The 18,083-nt window shown below is 39.8% G+C and overlaps 1 protein-coding gene across 1 annotated transcript in view; it reads right to left on the bottom strand.

Annotated features, from left to right (window-relative positions):
* Window positions 1–18,083, bottom strand: part of cacna1ba (calcium channel, voltage-dependent, N type, alpha 1B subunit, a) — a 150,692-nt gene that overhangs the window by 75,733 nt on the left and 56,876 nt on the right. Inside the window, exons 10-21 of the mRNA XM_047380421.1 lie at window positions 17,833–17,916; window positions 16,688–16,894; window positions 14,259–14,371; window positions 14,028–14,140; window positions 13,813–13,944; window positions 11,124–11,196; window positions 10,938–11,055; window positions 10,698–10,765; window positions 9,593–9,699; window positions 6,427–6,462; window positions 4,912–5,676; window positions 1,878–2,053 (exon numbers count right to left, since the gene is read on the bottom strand). Of these exons, the coding sequence (XP_047236377.1) occupies window positions 1,878–2,053; window positions 4,912–5,676; window positions 6,427–6,462; window positions 9,593–9,699; window positions 10,698–10,765; window positions 10,938–11,055; window positions 11,124–11,196; window positions 13,813–13,944; window positions 14,028–14,140; window positions 14,259–14,371; window positions 16,688–16,894; window positions 17,833–17,916 (1,992 nt within the window). The remainder of the gene's footprint in view (window positions 1–1,877; window positions 2,054–4,911; window positions 5,677–6,426; window positions 6,463–9,592; window positions 9,700–10,697; window positions 10,766–10,937; window positions 11,056–11,123; window positions 11,197–13,812; window positions 13,945–14,027; window positions 14,141–14,258; window positions 14,372–16,687; window positions 16,895–17,832; window positions 17,917–18,083) is intronic.

Consider the following 18,083-nt stretch of genomic DNA (forward strand, 5'->3'; position numbering starts at 1 on the left):
ACGCAGAAAAAAGGCCTAAAGGAGATGAGTGGAAACACTTTCGGCAAAAGCCTCCTTTTAAAGTCACACAACAATGCTGTATCATTTCATATATGTTTAAGCTCCAGGTCGAGTGGTACAGTTTTTATTTTATTCAGCATACTGATGAACTTGCTCACATTAGCACCATGCATGCAGATGTCATAAATCATTTCAGTTTCTATTAGTGAGTCAGAGTGCCAGCAGAGTGTTTCTTGAAGAAGCTTTGACAGAGGGTCAGAAACACGGAACAGGTCCTCTCCACACACCCAGAAAAAAAGAGGACCAAGACTACTAGTAATGTGTATTTATATTTACTGTATCTCACTAATGTGAGTACACCCCTCATATTTTTGTAAATATTTGATTATATCTTTAGCTTTCTTTAGCAAGGCAGTGGTCATCTGAGAGGTGCATTTGTGGTCATTATCTTGTTGGAATACTGTCCTATGGCCCAGTTTCCAAAGGGACGGGATCCTGCTCTGGTTTAGTATGCCATAGTACATGTTTGCACTCATGGTTTCCTCAATGAACTGTAGATCACCACAGCAGGCAGTACTTTTGTAGTCCCAATCCATGACACTCCCTCAACCATCCTTGACTGTAGATAAGACACATTTGTCTTTGTACTCCTCACTTGGTTGCCACCACCCACTCTTGACACCATCTGAAGCAAATACGTTTATATTGCTCTCATCAGACCACAGGGCATGGTCCCAGTAATCCATGTCCTCAGTCTGCTTGTCTTCAGCACACTGTTTGCAGGCTTTCTTATGCATCATCTTCAGAAGAGGCGTCCTTATGGGGCCAATTTGATGCAGTGTGGAGCATGTGGTCTGAGCACTGACACACTAAACCCCCACCCTTCAACTTCTGCAGCTACGCTGGCAGCAATAATACAGCTATTTTCAAAAGACATCCTCTGGATATGAGGCTGAGCACGTGCACTCAGATTCTTTGTTGGACCATGACAAGGCCTGTTTTGAGTGGATCCTGTCCTGTTAAGACAGTGTATGGTCTTGGCCACTTTGCTACAGCTCAGTTAAGGATGCTGGCAACCTTCTTATAGCCTAGGCCATCTTTATGTAGAGCAAAAATACTGTTTTTCAGATCATCAGAAAGTCCTTTGCCATGAGGTGTCATGTTAAACTTCTAGTAACCAGTATGAGAGAGGCAACAATAAATTCAACACACCTGCTCCCCATTCACACCTGGTATCTAGTTGAGTCACATGACAGTGGCAAGGGAAAAATGGCAATTTGGGCACAATTTGGACAATTTCACTTAGGGTGTACTTACTTTGTTGCCAATAGTTTAGACATTATTGGCTATGTGTTGAGTTATTCTGAGGGGACAGCAAATGTACTATGTGATACAAGCTGTACACTATCTACTTTACATTGTATCAAACTATCTTCAGTTTTTACCATAAAAAGATATAATGAAATATTTGCAAAATGTGAGGGTTGTTCTAACTTTTGTGAGATAATGTAAATATTACTGCACAATGAGTGCTGGTCTCCAGTTAAATGTTGTATGCTGAAGCATTTTGTAGATAAAGATACCATTTTGTAAATGAAACGTGTCTGGAGTGCATTTATTCCACAAAGTGTGGGTTTCCACATCATGAATGTACATGTGTCTTAACATAGCTTTGCCTCCTGGCTTCTAGACTTGTTCTAAGAAAAAATTGCAGGGTTAAGTTAATGGTCCAACTAAACCAACCTGCTATCCCATGATCTAATGCAATTATTCTTTAAAGGTACAGGAACAAATATCATAAATTTACTGACTGTCACAGAAGCAGAAAACATTTTAAGTCAAATAAATATGCGTTCTGAAGCCATTAAGGTACTAACTTTGTATGAGAGTGGTCTCTCCAGGTGAGGTGATAGTCACAGGGGGAATGTGGATGGAGGTCTGGCCTGTTCTTCTGACATTCTTCTGGTTGTCCGAGTCTTCTGGCTGACCAGGTGCTCCCAGAGAGCCCAGCTGCTGGGAAATGACCAAGGATTCTCTCTCTGAGTCGCCAAACCTGTTACAAGAGTATTATGTTTATTTTCCTTTCTTCTTTAATGCTATATTTTTATTTTCTTTGTCACATTTTATATTGGATCAGAAATACATTAATAAATTAATTGTGAGATTACATTCACCAGCCACATTGCATTTACACTTTTCAATTCATAAATCCTGATGAGCCCAACCAGTTAGATAGACTACAAGCATGTCTTGAAGATATCAAAACTTGGATGACTTTAAATTTTTTGCTTTTAATTCATACAAGACAGAAGTTGTTGTCTTTGGACCTGAAGTCTTTAAAAAAGAAACTGCTTAGTCAATCACTTAACATGGATGGCATTAAATTAACCTCTGGTAATAAAGTAAAAAACCTTGGTGTTATTTTTGACCAGGACATGTCATTTAAATCCCATATTAAACAGGTTTCTAGGATTTCGTAATTTCACCTCCAGAACATTGCCAAAATTAGAAATATCCTGTCCAGGAGTGACGCTGAAAAACCTGCATTTGTTACTTCAAGGCTGGACTATTGTAATTCTTCACTATCAGGATGTCCACAAAATGCAGTTAAAAGCCATCAGCTGATTCAAAATGCTGCAGCAAGAGTTCTGATGAAAATTAAAAAGAGAGATCATATTTCTCCTATTTTAGCTTCCCTTCATTGGCTCCCTGTTAAATACAGAATAGAATTTAAAATTCTCCTCCTCACATATAAAGCCCTTAATGATCTAGCTCCATCATACATCAGAGATCTGATTGTTCCATATGTTCCTAACAGAGCACTTCGTTCTCACACTGCAGGTTTACTGGTGGTTCCTAGAGTCTCTAGAAGTAGAAGGAGGCAGATCCTTTAGTTATCAGGCTCCTCTCCTGTGGAACCAGCTCCCAGTTTTAGTCCGTGAGGCAGACACCCTCTCTACTTTTAAGGCTAGGCTTAAAACTTTCCTTTTTGATAAAGCTTATGGTTAGATTGGCTTAGGCTATCTTCCTTATTTGTTTTACCTCCGCCTTTCTCCCTGTTGGATGGAATAAGGGTTTAGCCTAAACCGGGTCAGTTTTGGTTGAGGTGCAAACACACCCTCCATTTCTGCTACCTGTGCAACCCCTTCTCTTTTCCAATGGTTATAATCAATCTGACAGAGAGAGGTATCCCAATCATTGTGGTTTTTAGTATAACAATGCCTACCAGTGGGCTCTAAATGGACAAACTTTATCAGTTTATTATTTTACTTAGTGCCCCTACACGTGGCCCGATCTGGGGTAGCCGGGCTCTGGCACTCGGTGGTTTCGTCTGGCCTCCCCGGCGGCCCTGCGCCATTCAGGACCCTTTGTGGGTTGCCTTGAGACGACACTGTTGTAAATAAGCGTTATATAAATAAATAAACTGAAACTATCTCTGTAGTTATGCTGCTATAGGCTTAGGCTGCTGGAAGACATAATGACCACATTCACCCTCTTCGCTACATTCTCACACTACTCTCCAATTTTGCATATTTTGCTGTTATTTCAGCTTTTAACTTTATGTTCTCTACTTTCTCTTCCTAGAAGCTACACCTGGCCTGACTCTTTGTCTACCTGTGACACCTTTCTGGAGAGGGGCATTGTCCAAGCTTCTGCTGGCAACAACTTAATGCTCACCTTCTACAGATGATCCACTTGGCCCTGTTTTTCAGTGTTTAACCCTTTCTCTCTCCTAGACATGACAATTGACTGTGCTTTTACTGTGACTAACTCTATGTGCTCTCTTTCAGACTCTAACCTTGAAAACTGGCTCAGAGTTTATCTGTTCTATCTTTCTAGATGAAACGACTAAAGGAGCTACATTCATTAACATTTACTTTTCCTTCCCATAGAAAGTACTCCTGGATCAGTGCTTCTGTATTCTATGTGTGTCTCTGCTCTGTTCTCTCAAACCCCCAGTCAGTCGTGGCAGATGGCCGCTCACACTGAGCCTGGTTCTGCTGGAGGTTTCTTCCTGTTAAAAGGGAGTTTTTCCTCTCCACTGTCGCTACATGCATGCTCAGTATGAGGGATTGCTGCAAAGTCAACACCAGTGACTGTCCACTGTCTCTACATGCTCATCTGGGAGGAGGGAATGCTGCAAGTCACTGACTGGATGCAATCTGCTGGGTTTCCTTAGATAGAAAAACTTTTTATCCAATTTGATTAAATAACTGAATCTGACTGCACTGTTCAATGTTTAGGATTAATTGGAATGTATGTACCTTACTTTTGTGAAGTGCCTTGAGACAACATGTGTTGTGAATTGGCGCTATATAAATAAACTGAATTGAATTGAATTGGACAAACCATGGAACAATTTAATGCATTTAGGTTTGTCATATGGGGAAGACAACTTGCTGAAGTTCAAAGTGAGCATGAGAATGAGTAGGTAAGAAGATTAAGGTTACTTTGAACGTAGCATGTTTGCTGGTGCCTGGTGGTCTTGTTGATGGCAGAGGAGAATGGGCTGACCGATACTACATGACACAAAAGTACCAACATGATACAAAAGTACATGTTGAACCTTCAAGCAAATGTTTTATGCTTTACAGCAGGAAAATAGTTAACGTTTGTCAGCAAAGAATAGTAAAACTGAGGCTACCATTCACAATGCTTGGCCAAATAAATCTTGATTTCAGCTTTGACATTTAGATAGTTGGTATTGTCTATCTGGACTGTGCCAAATGCCAATAAGACATTTTATAGCCTGCCTTGTCTATATTACAGTTGCTACTTTTTATATTGACTATGTTGTGTGTAACTATTGTAAATTAAGCTTAAAAACAGCTCCTTAAACTTACAACAGTTGCATAAAAGACATCCTTGTCACTGTTCAGAAATAGTGTCACTGGTCATGCATAGTTTTACCTGTTAGTATGGGTCTCCTCTCTCTCGTTGGACTCCTCTCCTTCAGCCCTGGACTGGCTCCTTGACCCATGAGTGTAATGTCTCCTCTTCTTGCTCTCCCTATCCCCATTCTTATTAGATGGTCGTCCATATTTGTGGTGGAGTCTGCGCTCCCCTCTCTCTCCACTGTTCACTGTCCCATTCCCCCCTCTGGATCGTCGATGTGAATGATGATGCCGATGCTCTTTCTCTCTTGTGGCTCCCCCACCTGCACTGTCATCCATTGAACTATGATGGTGATACTCCCCCCCCCCATCTTTGCTGCATGACCTGTCGGTCTTCCCCTCTTGTCTCCTGCTGTACTCATGGTTTTTGGAGTGGCTGTGATGGACGTGTTGCCTCCCATTTTTGCCATTGTCACCGTTGTCATTTGGCTCTTCTTTCACTTTTGCCCGACCTCTGTCTCTGTGGCGATGGTGACGGTGTGGGTAATGAGAATGAGGTGGAGCGGAAGATGGATCAGTAACAGTCTCTGCTTCTTCTGGTGTGGACGGATTGTGATGGTGATGCTGGTGGCCGCCCACTAACGGCCCATCGGAATGCCCGACAACCAGAGGCCGGTCAAGGTGGGTCTTCGTGTCTGGCCGGATGTGGAGGCCTGAGGGGAGGTGGACACACTCCTCGGGATCATACAAAGCTTCACAGCTCGCCTGATTGTGCCTCCTTAGCTGGCTGGCTTTCTGCTCCCAGACAGACATTGTTTTCACCGGCCTCTGCAGCTCCTTGCTAGGTAAAGGAAAAACAAAATATACACAAGCACTGAAACAATGAAATTAAATAGCAAGACACAATATGAACTCATTTCTGTTCCTGCTTTCTTTTCTCTACAAAGGACATACACTAGGCTTTTTTAATGCTACAGTGAGCATAATGATTTCCCATATGACTCTTTACTGTGTAAAAAGGGAGCAGTACATAAATTTTAATCCTGTGATGACATAAATTGTGTTTAAATGTTAATGACCAACAATATGAGCAATGGAGCTTTCAGCACATTGGAAAACTGCTTCCATAGATCACAGTCTGCTGTGGAGAGAGCATATCATCGTTATGGTGGAAGTCCAAGCATGACTCTATTACCATGCTTTGATATACAACCATTTCTAATGTATTTGCAGATTAAAGTAACCTCAAATAGCTGGATGCATGCACTCTCTGGTAGTTTGTCCCTTGAGAACAGTTTCCCTGATTTTACAGTTCAAATTTTATGTTAATATGCCAGTAAAAGAGTAAACATCAATCTGTTCAGAACGCAGTGTACAAAGGCAGTTAAAAAAGGTATGTATGTCTCATTTCAGAAGCTTTTAAATGGACAACAAGATGGGACGAACAGAAAATCATGAAATATGGTGTGCATGATGAGAATAAACAGCACTTCTGATTTAAGCACATGGTCTATGACAAGATGATTATGTATGTTTTAGTCACATAATCAACATAATTAGGCCGCTTTGCTTGTAGACAGCTGGGGTTTACCTCAGGTAGTGATGGACTGGGGTGCAGACATAACTCCTACAGTACAAACACATAAAAACAGAAGCAACACTGTAATACAGAGGGGGTAAATTGACATTTTAAAAGGGAAAGGGAATTATACATAAAAGCACAAAGGAAGGGCACAGGAAGGGGGTTATATTTCTGAAAACTAAAAATAGGATGACCAGTATATAGCACATAATCAAAAAAAATAAAACAGGCAAGATGCATTTTACTCACTCAAACCCCAATATCCAATAATATTCTTTTACAGAGACTTGGATATATTCAGAATCATAGTCACAATCAGCTATATTGCCATGTTTGTGCATAAAAACAAGGAATTTGACTCCAGTACACTTCGCTCTCAGTGAGGATTTTTTTATATATACATCCTGGAAAGCACAAAAACACGCACAAAACGAGAGAGGAAAGCTCTGAGGCTGCCATCGGCAGAGCCATCTTGGTTGCCATCTGTTGTAGGGATCAAGGGATATTACACTAGCCTGGTTTAAATCAAAATGATCTGACAGTTAACAGTTAGTTTATAGTAATCATAAATTTTCCTTGTGTTAGCAATTAAGGATCTCAGGGTTTGGTGTTTGGGCCAATTCTTTTTACCTGGTTAACTATTAGAGAGCAAAATTCAGTTCAGTTTAGTTTTATTTAAATAGCGCCAATTCACAAAGTCAATTCAATCGAATCATGCAGATTTCAAGTCAGCTACATACATTCCAATTAATCCTAACTATCAAACAGTGCAGTCAGATTCACGAAATTAAAATACATTTTTCATTGTTAGGTTGATGGCCTCCGTTTTCTACTTTCTAATTGAGATGTGACAAAAGTTGTCATCTTTGCACCAGAGAACCTTAGAAAGAAACTGCGTAGTCAGCCAACGAATCTGGATGGCATTATCTTATTAAATTCTTCTATTTAATAAGTTTGCATCTGATGTTTTAAAATGGGCAAATATTGATTTATTTCTATAAAATGGTTCCATTACTAGTAGTCAATTCAGATCCAGCAGACTCCTATTCCAACAGTGTCCAACAGACGCAATTCCTGTTAGACTTATAGTAAGTCATCACCATGATCTCAATGTAAGGCTTAGTTCCTTCCAAGCAATGTGCTTATCATAATTCCTGAGCAAAACAGATAACAGGCACCATGTGGTTTTATTTGTCCAGTCATGGATTGACGTCTAAAACTGTTTTGTTGAGGAACTTCACGTACCAATGACCGGAGATTTTAGATCAAAGCCAAATTTCATTCTTTTTTTTTTATCAAAAGCACTTTAACATATACAATCTAACAAATACAGAGTTTGAGTCATTACAAATGAAAGCTGTCCAATGTTGTGCTTTATTTGCCACTGCTATCAGCTACATCACCACATTTCACTTACATGTTGTGCTACCAAATAATAAAATACTGTCTCAAACAGCTCCTTTAAGTTGTGTAACAGGTGGGAGCAGCTTGTGCTTTGTGTTTCAGATTGTTCTTCGCTGTACATCTAAATGTGAGACTGTGCCAAACACACAGCAGGCACAAACAAAATGCCAAACAGAAAGAGACAAAACACTTCGATGAAGGTCGGCTCTTAAAAGCTCTCACTCTGTCAGAGAAAAATCACATTAGAGATCATATATACGTATAAAAGAATTAGTGCAGTAAAATTGGACATTAGTTTATCAGACACACTTTTACTTGCAAAAACCTGTTTAAATATGACCATTCTTCCTCTGCATGGTCTCATAAAACATTGTTTTGAAGAGGCCTAACTGCACCCAGGCTGAGATACTATTAGCTGGCAGCACATTTGAAGATGGATGGGTTTTATCAATTCAACATATGTACAAACGTAAGACTGATCCTGGTCAGCAAGGCACAAAGCTGTGAAATCCTTAAATGAATCAGACCTTGTCTTTTCTATGCATTTTAACTTACACCGGTGTAGGGTAGTTTTTTCTAAAGGGAAGCAAATATAAGGATTTTATTCTTTGGAGCTTGAGTGAGAAAAACAGCAGTTAAAAGGATGAACATTTAAAAGCCTACACCACTGTTACTCCTGGTATCCAGATAAATAAATAGACAACTTCAAAAGAGGAGAGTTCAGAGGAGAGTTCCTGCCTCAAGTGGAGGAGTTTAAGTATATCAAGGTCTTGTTCATGAGTGAGAGGAGAATCAAGCAACAGATGGGTCGGTGCGGCTGTCACAGTAATAAGGACGCTGTGCTGGTGTGTTGTGGTGAGGAGAGAGTGTAGCTGAAAGGCAAGCTTTCCATTTAGCTGTCGGTCTACGTTCCTACCCTCACCTATGACTGTGAACTTTGGGTCATGACCAAAAGAACGACATACTGGATACAAGCGGCTGAAATAAGTTACTTTGCAGGGTGGCGGGGCACTTCCTTAGAGATAAGGTGAGGAGTTCAGCCACGTGGTAGGGGCTCGGAGTAGAGCAGCTGTATCTCCACATGAGGATTCAGCAGAAGTGGCTCGGGCAATTGTTTCGAATGCACCCTGGATGCCTTCCTCTGGAGGTATTTCAAGCACTTCCCACCAGGAGGAGACCAATAGGAGGCCCAGGACATGCTGGGGGGCTATGATTCCCAGCTGGCTGTGGATAGCCTTGGGCTTCACCCAGAAGAGCTGGAGGAGATGTCTGGAGAGCGGGAAGTCTGGGTGTCTCTGCTGAGACCGCTGAGACCGCTGCCTCTGCGACCCAGTCCCAGATAAGCAGAAGGCGACAAGTGTGAGAACTATTAAATTGGTAAAAAAAAAAAAACCTGTATTAATTTTGCGTAAACTGAAAAAAATGTACATTTAAAGATGTTGGACATATAAATCTGGGGGTTTGGGAAATATATGAGAAAGAAAGCAATAGCTAGAAATAGACCTCAAGTGTAATTATCAGGTTAGTACGACTTCCTGACAGACCCAGACAAACAAATACACATAAAACCTTTTGTAACCTAAACAGAGTTTTGGGTAAATGTTATGGTAAGACATTCAAATCCTGCCTGGCACTTTAGTGAACTTGTCTTTTGGGTGAAGCAACAGATTAGCAAGAGTCCCTCGGGCCAAGAAGAGTTCCTTTGCTTTCCTCTGTGTACTTAGAAATAAAAGGAGACACTTTTAACAGAAACCAGGAGAGGCCCACTTACGTTGTGATGGAAATGTTAGCAGCCAACATGGGGCTGACTTCCTGTACCTCTTTAGCCTTCTGAAGAGCAAGCTTTTTGCTAATGGCCTCCTCCTGCTCCTCTTCATCCTGAATAGTAGATCAGTAAATAAGTAAATAGGATAGAATAGAATAGAATAGAATAGAATAGAATAGAATAGTATAGAATAGAATAGAAATAAATGCAGCTACACAGTGCCTTGCAAAAGAATTTATACCAAATGAACTATTTCACATTCTGTCTGTGAAAATGTCCCCTTAAATGCTTAAAAGCGTGTTCATCTGTATAAACCTTCTAAACCTTCTTTGCTTGCAGGCCAGATTTGCTTCATTCTAGAATTATGGTGAAGGGCCTCAAAGAATCATTAAAAGGGCCACGAATGGTCCCTGGGCTACACTTTGGACCCCCTAATCTAGACACTCAGCAATATCAACACACAATTCCAAGAAGATGCAGGAAACTCAGGATATGAGATGTAATCTAATAAACATAATAAATAAAAATTATCCTACTCTTGGTGAGTATTTCCCAGTCAAATTTCCATCACATAAATTCAATAAAATCTCCCCAGTGCATATTCAGCAAATATAGATTCCTCTGTCTAAACTGATAGAAACTTTTTCAGTCTTCATTCTCCCTAATTGTTTAAATCAATGCCAGACTTAGAAGGCCACACAGACCTCATGAGTGTCAGAATGATCCAGAATTTCAATCTGAACCGACAAGCTACTTTCATTTAATACAATTTAACAGTCAGAAATTGGCATCCTTAAAAAGGATCATTTGTTTTCAACACAGAAAAGCCATTGTATTAACTTTGTATTAACTGACGATGATTTGATATGATATGAAATGAGGCTTTCTTTGAAAAGACCAAGAAAAAGAAATCATTACACGTGTTTTCTTAATCCCTATATGTTTTACCTCCTGAGGAAAGTAGGAATAAAAAGAAAATACACAATCTGTACTTGAAAGCCATTGAGGCAATGCTCATTATGGGCATCAGATTTAAATGGAAAAACAAACAGGATTTAATAGATGCAATCTGAGCTCATCCCTCAACATCTAATAAATAAAAACAGAATACCTTCGTGAGTTCCTGGGCATTTGCAAGGTTATCAACAGCGATGGCCAAGAACACGTTGAGGAGTGTGTCTGGTTATTAATGCTCAGGAAAAAGAATTAAAGAAATGAAAAAAAAAAAACACCAACTCACAGTAACAGCATATTTTCTTTACATCAATATAGAAACATTTCAGTGTGTAATACAGCTACATGAGAAAAACAAGAGTGAAATTATTGGAATAAGATCATCAAGGCAGGATACAGTTTCCAAAGAGAGTGAGGATGATGAAATAAATAGAGGAGAACATTCCTCCATGCACACCACCCTGAGATTCTATCCCATGGTACATCACAGCATTCCAGTCCTCCCCAGTTAGAATCTGAAAGAGTAAAAAGCTGGTAATGGAGTCAGGTTTAAAAGAAAAAATATGGTGGGGATGGTGTTTACCTGAAACACTGTGAGAATAGCTGCTGGGAAAGTGTCAAAGTTGGTTGTTGGAGTTTCATCTTCAAAGTTAAACCTGGGGAGAGGAAAAACAGGATTCAGACTGCCACAACAGTGTACCACCTACTCTTCATATGAATGGATCATCTCTCTTTGTGTCCAGTTTCATCACTGTCCTAGAAGACTCAGCTGATTTTAGCTGGGGCCCACATTTTAGACTACACTGAGTCATGTCATTCTAGGATGGTGAAATGATCTACCAAGCGTTACCATACCAGGGGCATCTCTGTCTTCAAAAAACCTTTAACTACCCAATCACCTACCCTCCTTCTATACTTCATTTTATGTCTGCGCTGTGTTTCTACACCCTGTGTTCTCTGACAGAACCCGACTAGTGGTCTTGCCTTTACGTACAATACCTTGCAAAAGTCTTCAACCCCCTCTTTTGCCATGCCTGACATCCTGGATCTAAACTGGACTGTTTGAGAGTTTGCACCATTTCATTTACAGAACATGCCTAAAACTTTGAAAACATTTTTTGTTATTGTGAATCAAACAACAAACAGGACAAAATAACAGAAGACGTCAGAGTGCATAACTGTTCATCGCCCCTGAAATCAGTACTTTATAGTGCCACCTTTTGCAGCAATTCCAGCTGCAAGTCTGGAATTGCCAGGAGATGGCTGCAGATGTGGCAAGCTCATAGAGACTTATCTCTATGAGCTTGCCACATCTTGCCACTGGGATTTTTGCCCATTCCTCAAGGCTAAAGTGCTCCAGCTCTTTAATTTTGGATGGTTTTTGCATGTGAACAGCCATCCTCAGGTCTAACCACAGATTCTCAATTGGATTGAGATCTGGCCTTGGACTAGGCCATTCTAACACACTTAAATGACTGTTGCCTAAGTAGTATGCTTTGGGCCATTATTCTGCTGGAAGGTGAACCTCTGTCCCAGTTTCAAATCACAGGCTTTGCCTTGGTGGCTGAAAGGTTTAATTTTAGTCTCATCTGACCAGAGGACCTTCCTCCATACATTTGGGGAATCCCTCAAAATATGCTTTCTTATTTTTAACACTAAGTACGGGCTTTTTGTTTCACCTCTTTCATAAAGCCCAGTTCTATGGAGTTTATGGCTTATTGTGCTCTTATAGACAGATATTCCAGTCTCTGCTGTGGAACTCTGCAACTCCTCCAGGGTGACCTTTGACCTGTCTGATTAACGCCCTCCTTGTCCGGTCTGTGAGTTCTGGAGGGCAACTCTCTCTTAGCAGGTTTGTTGTGGTACCATGTGCTTCCATTTAAATATGATGGAGTTGATGGAGCTCTGGGGGGAACATTAATGATTTGGAGATTTTTTATAACCCCACCCTGACTTGTACATCTCAACAGCTTTGTCTCTGACTTATTTGGAGAGTTCCTTGGTCTCCATGGTGTGATGCCTCCTACTTAGTGGTGTTACAGACTCTGGGGCCTTTCAGAAAAGGTGTATTTATACTCACAGATCAGGGGGGTCTGAGATTGCACACAAGCGGACTTTATTTCACTAATTATGTGACTTTTGAAGGTTATTGGTTGCACCAGAACTTTTTAGGGGCCTCGCAATAAAATGCGTGGATACATATGCACATGCATTTTCAGTTTTTCCTTTTTTTTATTCTTTTTTTATTAATATTTTTCTCATTTCACTTCACCAAGGCACTGTAGCTAATTGTTAACTTTTATATTGTTATATACTTATTTGTCACCTTAGATAAAAGCATCTGCCAAATGCATAAATGTAAAGGTGTACAAACAGATTTATTGAACTATTGAACAGAATTCTGTGATTAAAGGTAAGCTGACTTTTGAGCTGTGAATATGTTCAATTAGAACATTGTTAGAACAGATTCTGAATTTAAAAATTAAGAAAAGGAGGAAGGATTGGATAATTAATTTTTGCTGCGCAAAATGTCTTTAAAGGAAGTTAAGGACCATATGGATTATTTGAGAAGGTTGTAATAAAGGTAAGCTGGCAATGGGAGAAGATGTCATGCAGTACATAGTCTGGGCCAGTAGTCACCCCCAGGACTGAGGGCCTCTGTACATGCCTCCAACCACACAGTCACACTGCACTGTGTGTTTTTGACCGATTTCGACCGATGTCGGGTTGACTTCATGGATTGAGCCAGGTTCTTGGTTCGATTGTGTGATGTAGCAGTAAATCAAAAAAGACTGACGTTGCAGTCTAACTATAATTCATCCAGTGACATTCCTTCAAGATTGGTACAGTTGAAAACATACAAAACAGGTGCAGACATAGCACAGCATGTCTCCAAAACCTTGCTGTATAACATAATTATAAGCAATGTTTAAAAAAGTCTCCAGTACACAGGAAAGACGTACGGAAGGATGGTGAATTGATGTAGTGCTGATGCATGCATACATCACTGAGTGGAACTAATGGCAAAGACACACGTTCCTTCTTAAGGTAAGATCACTTGCACATCTACGTTGGGTTGTTGTTTTAATATAATTAAGCTATAAGCAAGATATTTTTAAAACAAAACTGTGTCTGGGTTGTAGTAAGTGGTAATATTAGTCCAGTGCCCTAGGAGCCACATGAAACCATGGTTTATCTAAAAATCACAGGAACTGATCTTTACAGTAACTGTTTTCACAACAAACAGCATCAGTGTTGAAAAAATGACTTACTGTCCACCAAACAGCTGCATGCCCAGCAGAGCGAAGACCACAATGAAAAGGAAGAGCAGAAACAATAGACTGATGATAGACTTCATAGAGTTGAGCAGGGACACCACCAGGTTCCTCAAAGAGTTCCAGTACCTACACACAGAAACACATGAAGGCACAATATGTATAACATCTAATCAGTTTAAAACACACATACATACAGTCCCAATACTTACTTGGTGACTTTGAAGATCCGGAGTAGTCTTAGTGCTCTCAGAACGCTGATCCCAAATGAGGCACCAGGTTTGATTGCAGCCCAGACCACCTCAAAAATACTCCCAATAATGACCTAGAAACACATTCACATAAATTCTGCAGGCTTACACATTGTTTAGTTGAAAGTCACTGAGGTTACAAATCATGTTCACATGCAGTGAGAAAGCTCCCAGTTGTGCAGGAAGACTCACCCCAAAATCAAAACAGTTAAAAGACGAGTGGAAATAGTTCTGGGGTCCGAGGCCATACATTTTCATGGTCATCTCAGCCAGGAACAAGCCCAGAAACACAAACTCAGCCAGGTCTTTCCATGGAAATGGGGAAAAACACACAGATTACTATTAAACCTATCTGGTATTTATAAACTTCAGTTGAGTGTACATTTGCCTGGAGCTGGTGTGGTATGCTCATGTTTCTCAAGAGATTCAGGATTACTTTACAGAGACTGAGCATGCACACAGCTGATTTGTTACATATATATGCACATTTCTGTCCTATCTACTTATCCTCAAAACAAAGATGTAACATTCCTGCCTGATTTGTGCAACACCATGTTCCAGAAAGAACATTAACGAAAAATTGTTAACATGTCTTCAACTGATTTTTTATGAAGTCTGTTTGATTTATGGAGATAAACATAAATGTTAAACAATGGGCCTTTGCAATACAAGACAAAATATATGTGACACACCAATCAGACACTAATTTCAGTCTGACACGGATTTTCTTTTCAAAGACTGAAACTCAAATGAATTCATCTATGTGACGCTTGTTTTGTTTTAGAAAATAAAAGCAAAATATTTTGACGTTAAAAAAATATAGAAAAGTTATTATTGCCAAAATTAGAAATATCCTGTCCAGGAGTGACACTGAAAAACTAGTCCATGCATTTGTTACTTCAAGGCTGGACTACTATAATTCTTTACCATCTTTAGCTGATCCAAAATGCTGCAGCAAGAGGTCTGATGAAAATTAAAAAGAGAGATCATAATTCTCCTATTTTAGCTTCCCTTCATTGGCTCCCTGTTAAATCCAGAATAGAAATTAAAATTCTCCTCCTCACATATAAAGCCCTTAATGATCTAGCTCCATCATACATCAGAGATCTGATTGGTCCATATGTTCCTAACAGAGCACTTCGTTCTCAGACTGCAGGTTTACTGGTGGTTCCTAGAGTCTCTAGAAGTAGAATGGGAGACAGATCCTTTAGTTATCAGGCTCCTCTCCTGTGGAACCAGCTCCCAGTTTTAGTCCGTGAGGCAGACACCCTGTCTACTTTTAAGGCTAGGCTTAAAACTTTCCTTTTTGATAAAGCTTATAGTTAGAGTGGCTTAGGTTATCCTGAGCTATCTCTGTAGTTATGCTGCTATAGACTTAGGCTGCTGGAGGACATAATGACCACATTCATTCTCTCTGGTACATTCTCATACTACTCTCCAATTTTGCATTATTTGCTGTTATTTCAGCTTTTAACTTTATGTTCTCTCTCTGTTTTTTTTTTTTTGCTTTCTAGAAGCTACATCTGGCCTGGCTCTGCATTTAAGCTGTGACACCTTCCTGGAGGGGGGCATCGTCCAAACTGCTGCTGCCAACAGCGCAATGCTCACCTTCTACCGATGATACACTTGGCCCTGTCTTTCAGTGTTTAACCCTGTCTCTCTTAGACATAGCTACTGGCTGAGCGTCTACTGCGACTAACTGTATGTGCTCTCTTTCATACTCTAGACTTGAAATCTGGCTCAGAGTTCATCTGCTTAGCTGTCTTTCTCTCTTACATGAAGCCTCTAAAGAAGCTAAAACCATTAATGCTTTGTTTTGCTTTTCTTTCCTATAGAAAGTACTCCTGGATCAGTGCCTCTGTGTTCTTTAGAATCTCTGCTCTGTTCTCTCAAACCCCCAGTCAGTCGTGGCAGATGGCCGCTCACACTGAGCCTGCTTCTGGTTCTGCTAGAAGTGTCTTCCTGTTAAAAGAGAGTTTTCCTCTCCACTGATGCAACATGCAGGTTCAGTTTGAGGGATTGCTGCAAAATCAATGCAACGACTGTCCGCTGTTGCTACATGATCATCCAGCAGGAGTGAATGCTGCAAGTCACTGACTGGATGCAATCTGCTCGGTTTCCTTAGATAGAAAAACTTTTTAACCAATTTGAATAATAAACTGAACTTGACTACACTGTTGATAGTTAAAATTAATTGGAATGTATGTACCTGACTTGAAATCTAGTCAATTGAATTGACTTTGTAAAGTGCCTTGAGACGACATGTGTTGTGAATTGGTGCTAAATACATGACCTGAATTGAATTGAATGAGGGAAACTTTGATTACTGACTAACTGATTGGTGGATCACTATTTAGTACCAGTAATGATTACATTTTGTGGTACAGGGCATAGAAAAAGGTTATCACAACAACTTAAGTATAACAGTTAACAGTTTTGAAGATTCTTTAAAAAAAAAAAAGTAGCCACAAGAGTTTCATTTTTAGTTTGAAGGGATTTCAGTGATAAATAAAGTTACCTTTTTAAAACAACTTCTCACAATGTGTGATTAGTTTAGTCATGAGCATCTAATGTAATACTAAAAGATAACGTCCCCATTAAATTTATTACCCAGTACTCACATAATGCATAAGTTAGCCACTCAGGCTGGTCGTAGTGTACTATGGCTACACACAGCGTGTTGAGGCCAACAAGACATAATACAGTCCAGTAAAACGTCTGGGATTTGACCAGGTGGCGGATGGCGAAGCGAATCCTCTTCTCTTTCCTCCTCAGGTAAGACGAGCTATCATTCTTGCTCTTTACACTAGTTCGCGCAAACGGCGACCCTGGGGGGGCAGTAGGAATGAAACACACAAAAATGGCAATAAAGTTCACAAGTCAAACTGAACGCAGTTTTGCCCAATCAGAACTAGACAAGAATACATTATGAGAGTTACATTTTAATACAATCGAGCCCAATTCTGAGAAAAACAGAGAAACAAATTCTTCTAATGAACACAGGAAACAATTTATAACTGATGTATTTCCTTAATGAAGCAATAAGTCACATTCAACAGTCTCCACCACTCCTTAATGTGCAGCTGTTGTGCCAGCCCTATACTAAACGATAAGTAATTTTACCAAAATGTGAAGAGTGAGAAGAAAAAGAAGACAGAAAACCTGCCAGAGCTGTTATTCTCTGCTTTAGTTTAAAACTTCTTCTGCATCGCCTGAAAAACAATCCTAGAAAACAGATGGTCTCACTCCTATAGAAACAGCAATGTTTAAGGGAGATCCTCCTCAAATGTTAGCTGAACAAGTTGACAAATACTTTATTTCTGTGACCAGTTAAATGTTCTTTAAGGCAGAGAAGGGGTTTTTACACAACAGAGAGTATAAACACATCAGATTGCTCTAAAACAACTGCAAATCTGAGATCTTTTTATTTATTGGTGTTATGGTGTTCAGTTTGTTTCAATTGCTTTTATGCTTTTTACTGTTTAGTTTATCAGTCAGTCAGTCATTTTCTACCACTTCTTCCATAGTGGGTCACGGGGGAGCTGGTGCCTATCTCCAGCAGTCTATGGGCGGGAGGCAGGGTACACCCTGGACAGGACTGTTTTGTTTATTCAATTACAAAATTGTTTAGTTATCTAGCATTTTTTTCTTTATGTCACTTCAGTTTATTAACACAAACTGAGTGACCAAGTGACCCAGTTTAACAACCAAAAGTCATATTTTTGTTATTGTGTTTGGCATTCAGAGTCTAATTTATTGTCCTCACCAACAGATGAAATGTCAGTGAAATGGTCCTCTCCTTCCTCTGCATTGATGAGGTCATTCTTACTCTTCTTTGTCCTTTTCAGAACTGCAAATGTAGAATAGAACAAAGTGATGATTTCCTGTTATGCCTTTTGAAACTTGTCAATCTTTTAGCAGGTCCCTTTTCTCATAACATGAAGTAAAAACCTCATTTTATTAACAAGTAGTTCAGCTTACTATATTTGGGCTTCTAATCATGATCCATTGCTATTT

Source organism: Girardinichthys multiradiatus, chromosome 12, assembly GCF_021462225.1.
Source record: "Girardinichthys multiradiatus isolate DD_20200921_A chromosome 12, DD_fGirMul_XY1, whole genome shotgun sequence".
Taxonomy (NCBI): Eukaryota; Metazoa; Chordata; class Actinopteri; order Cyprinodontiformes; family Goodeidae; genus Girardinichthys; species Girardinichthys multiradiatus.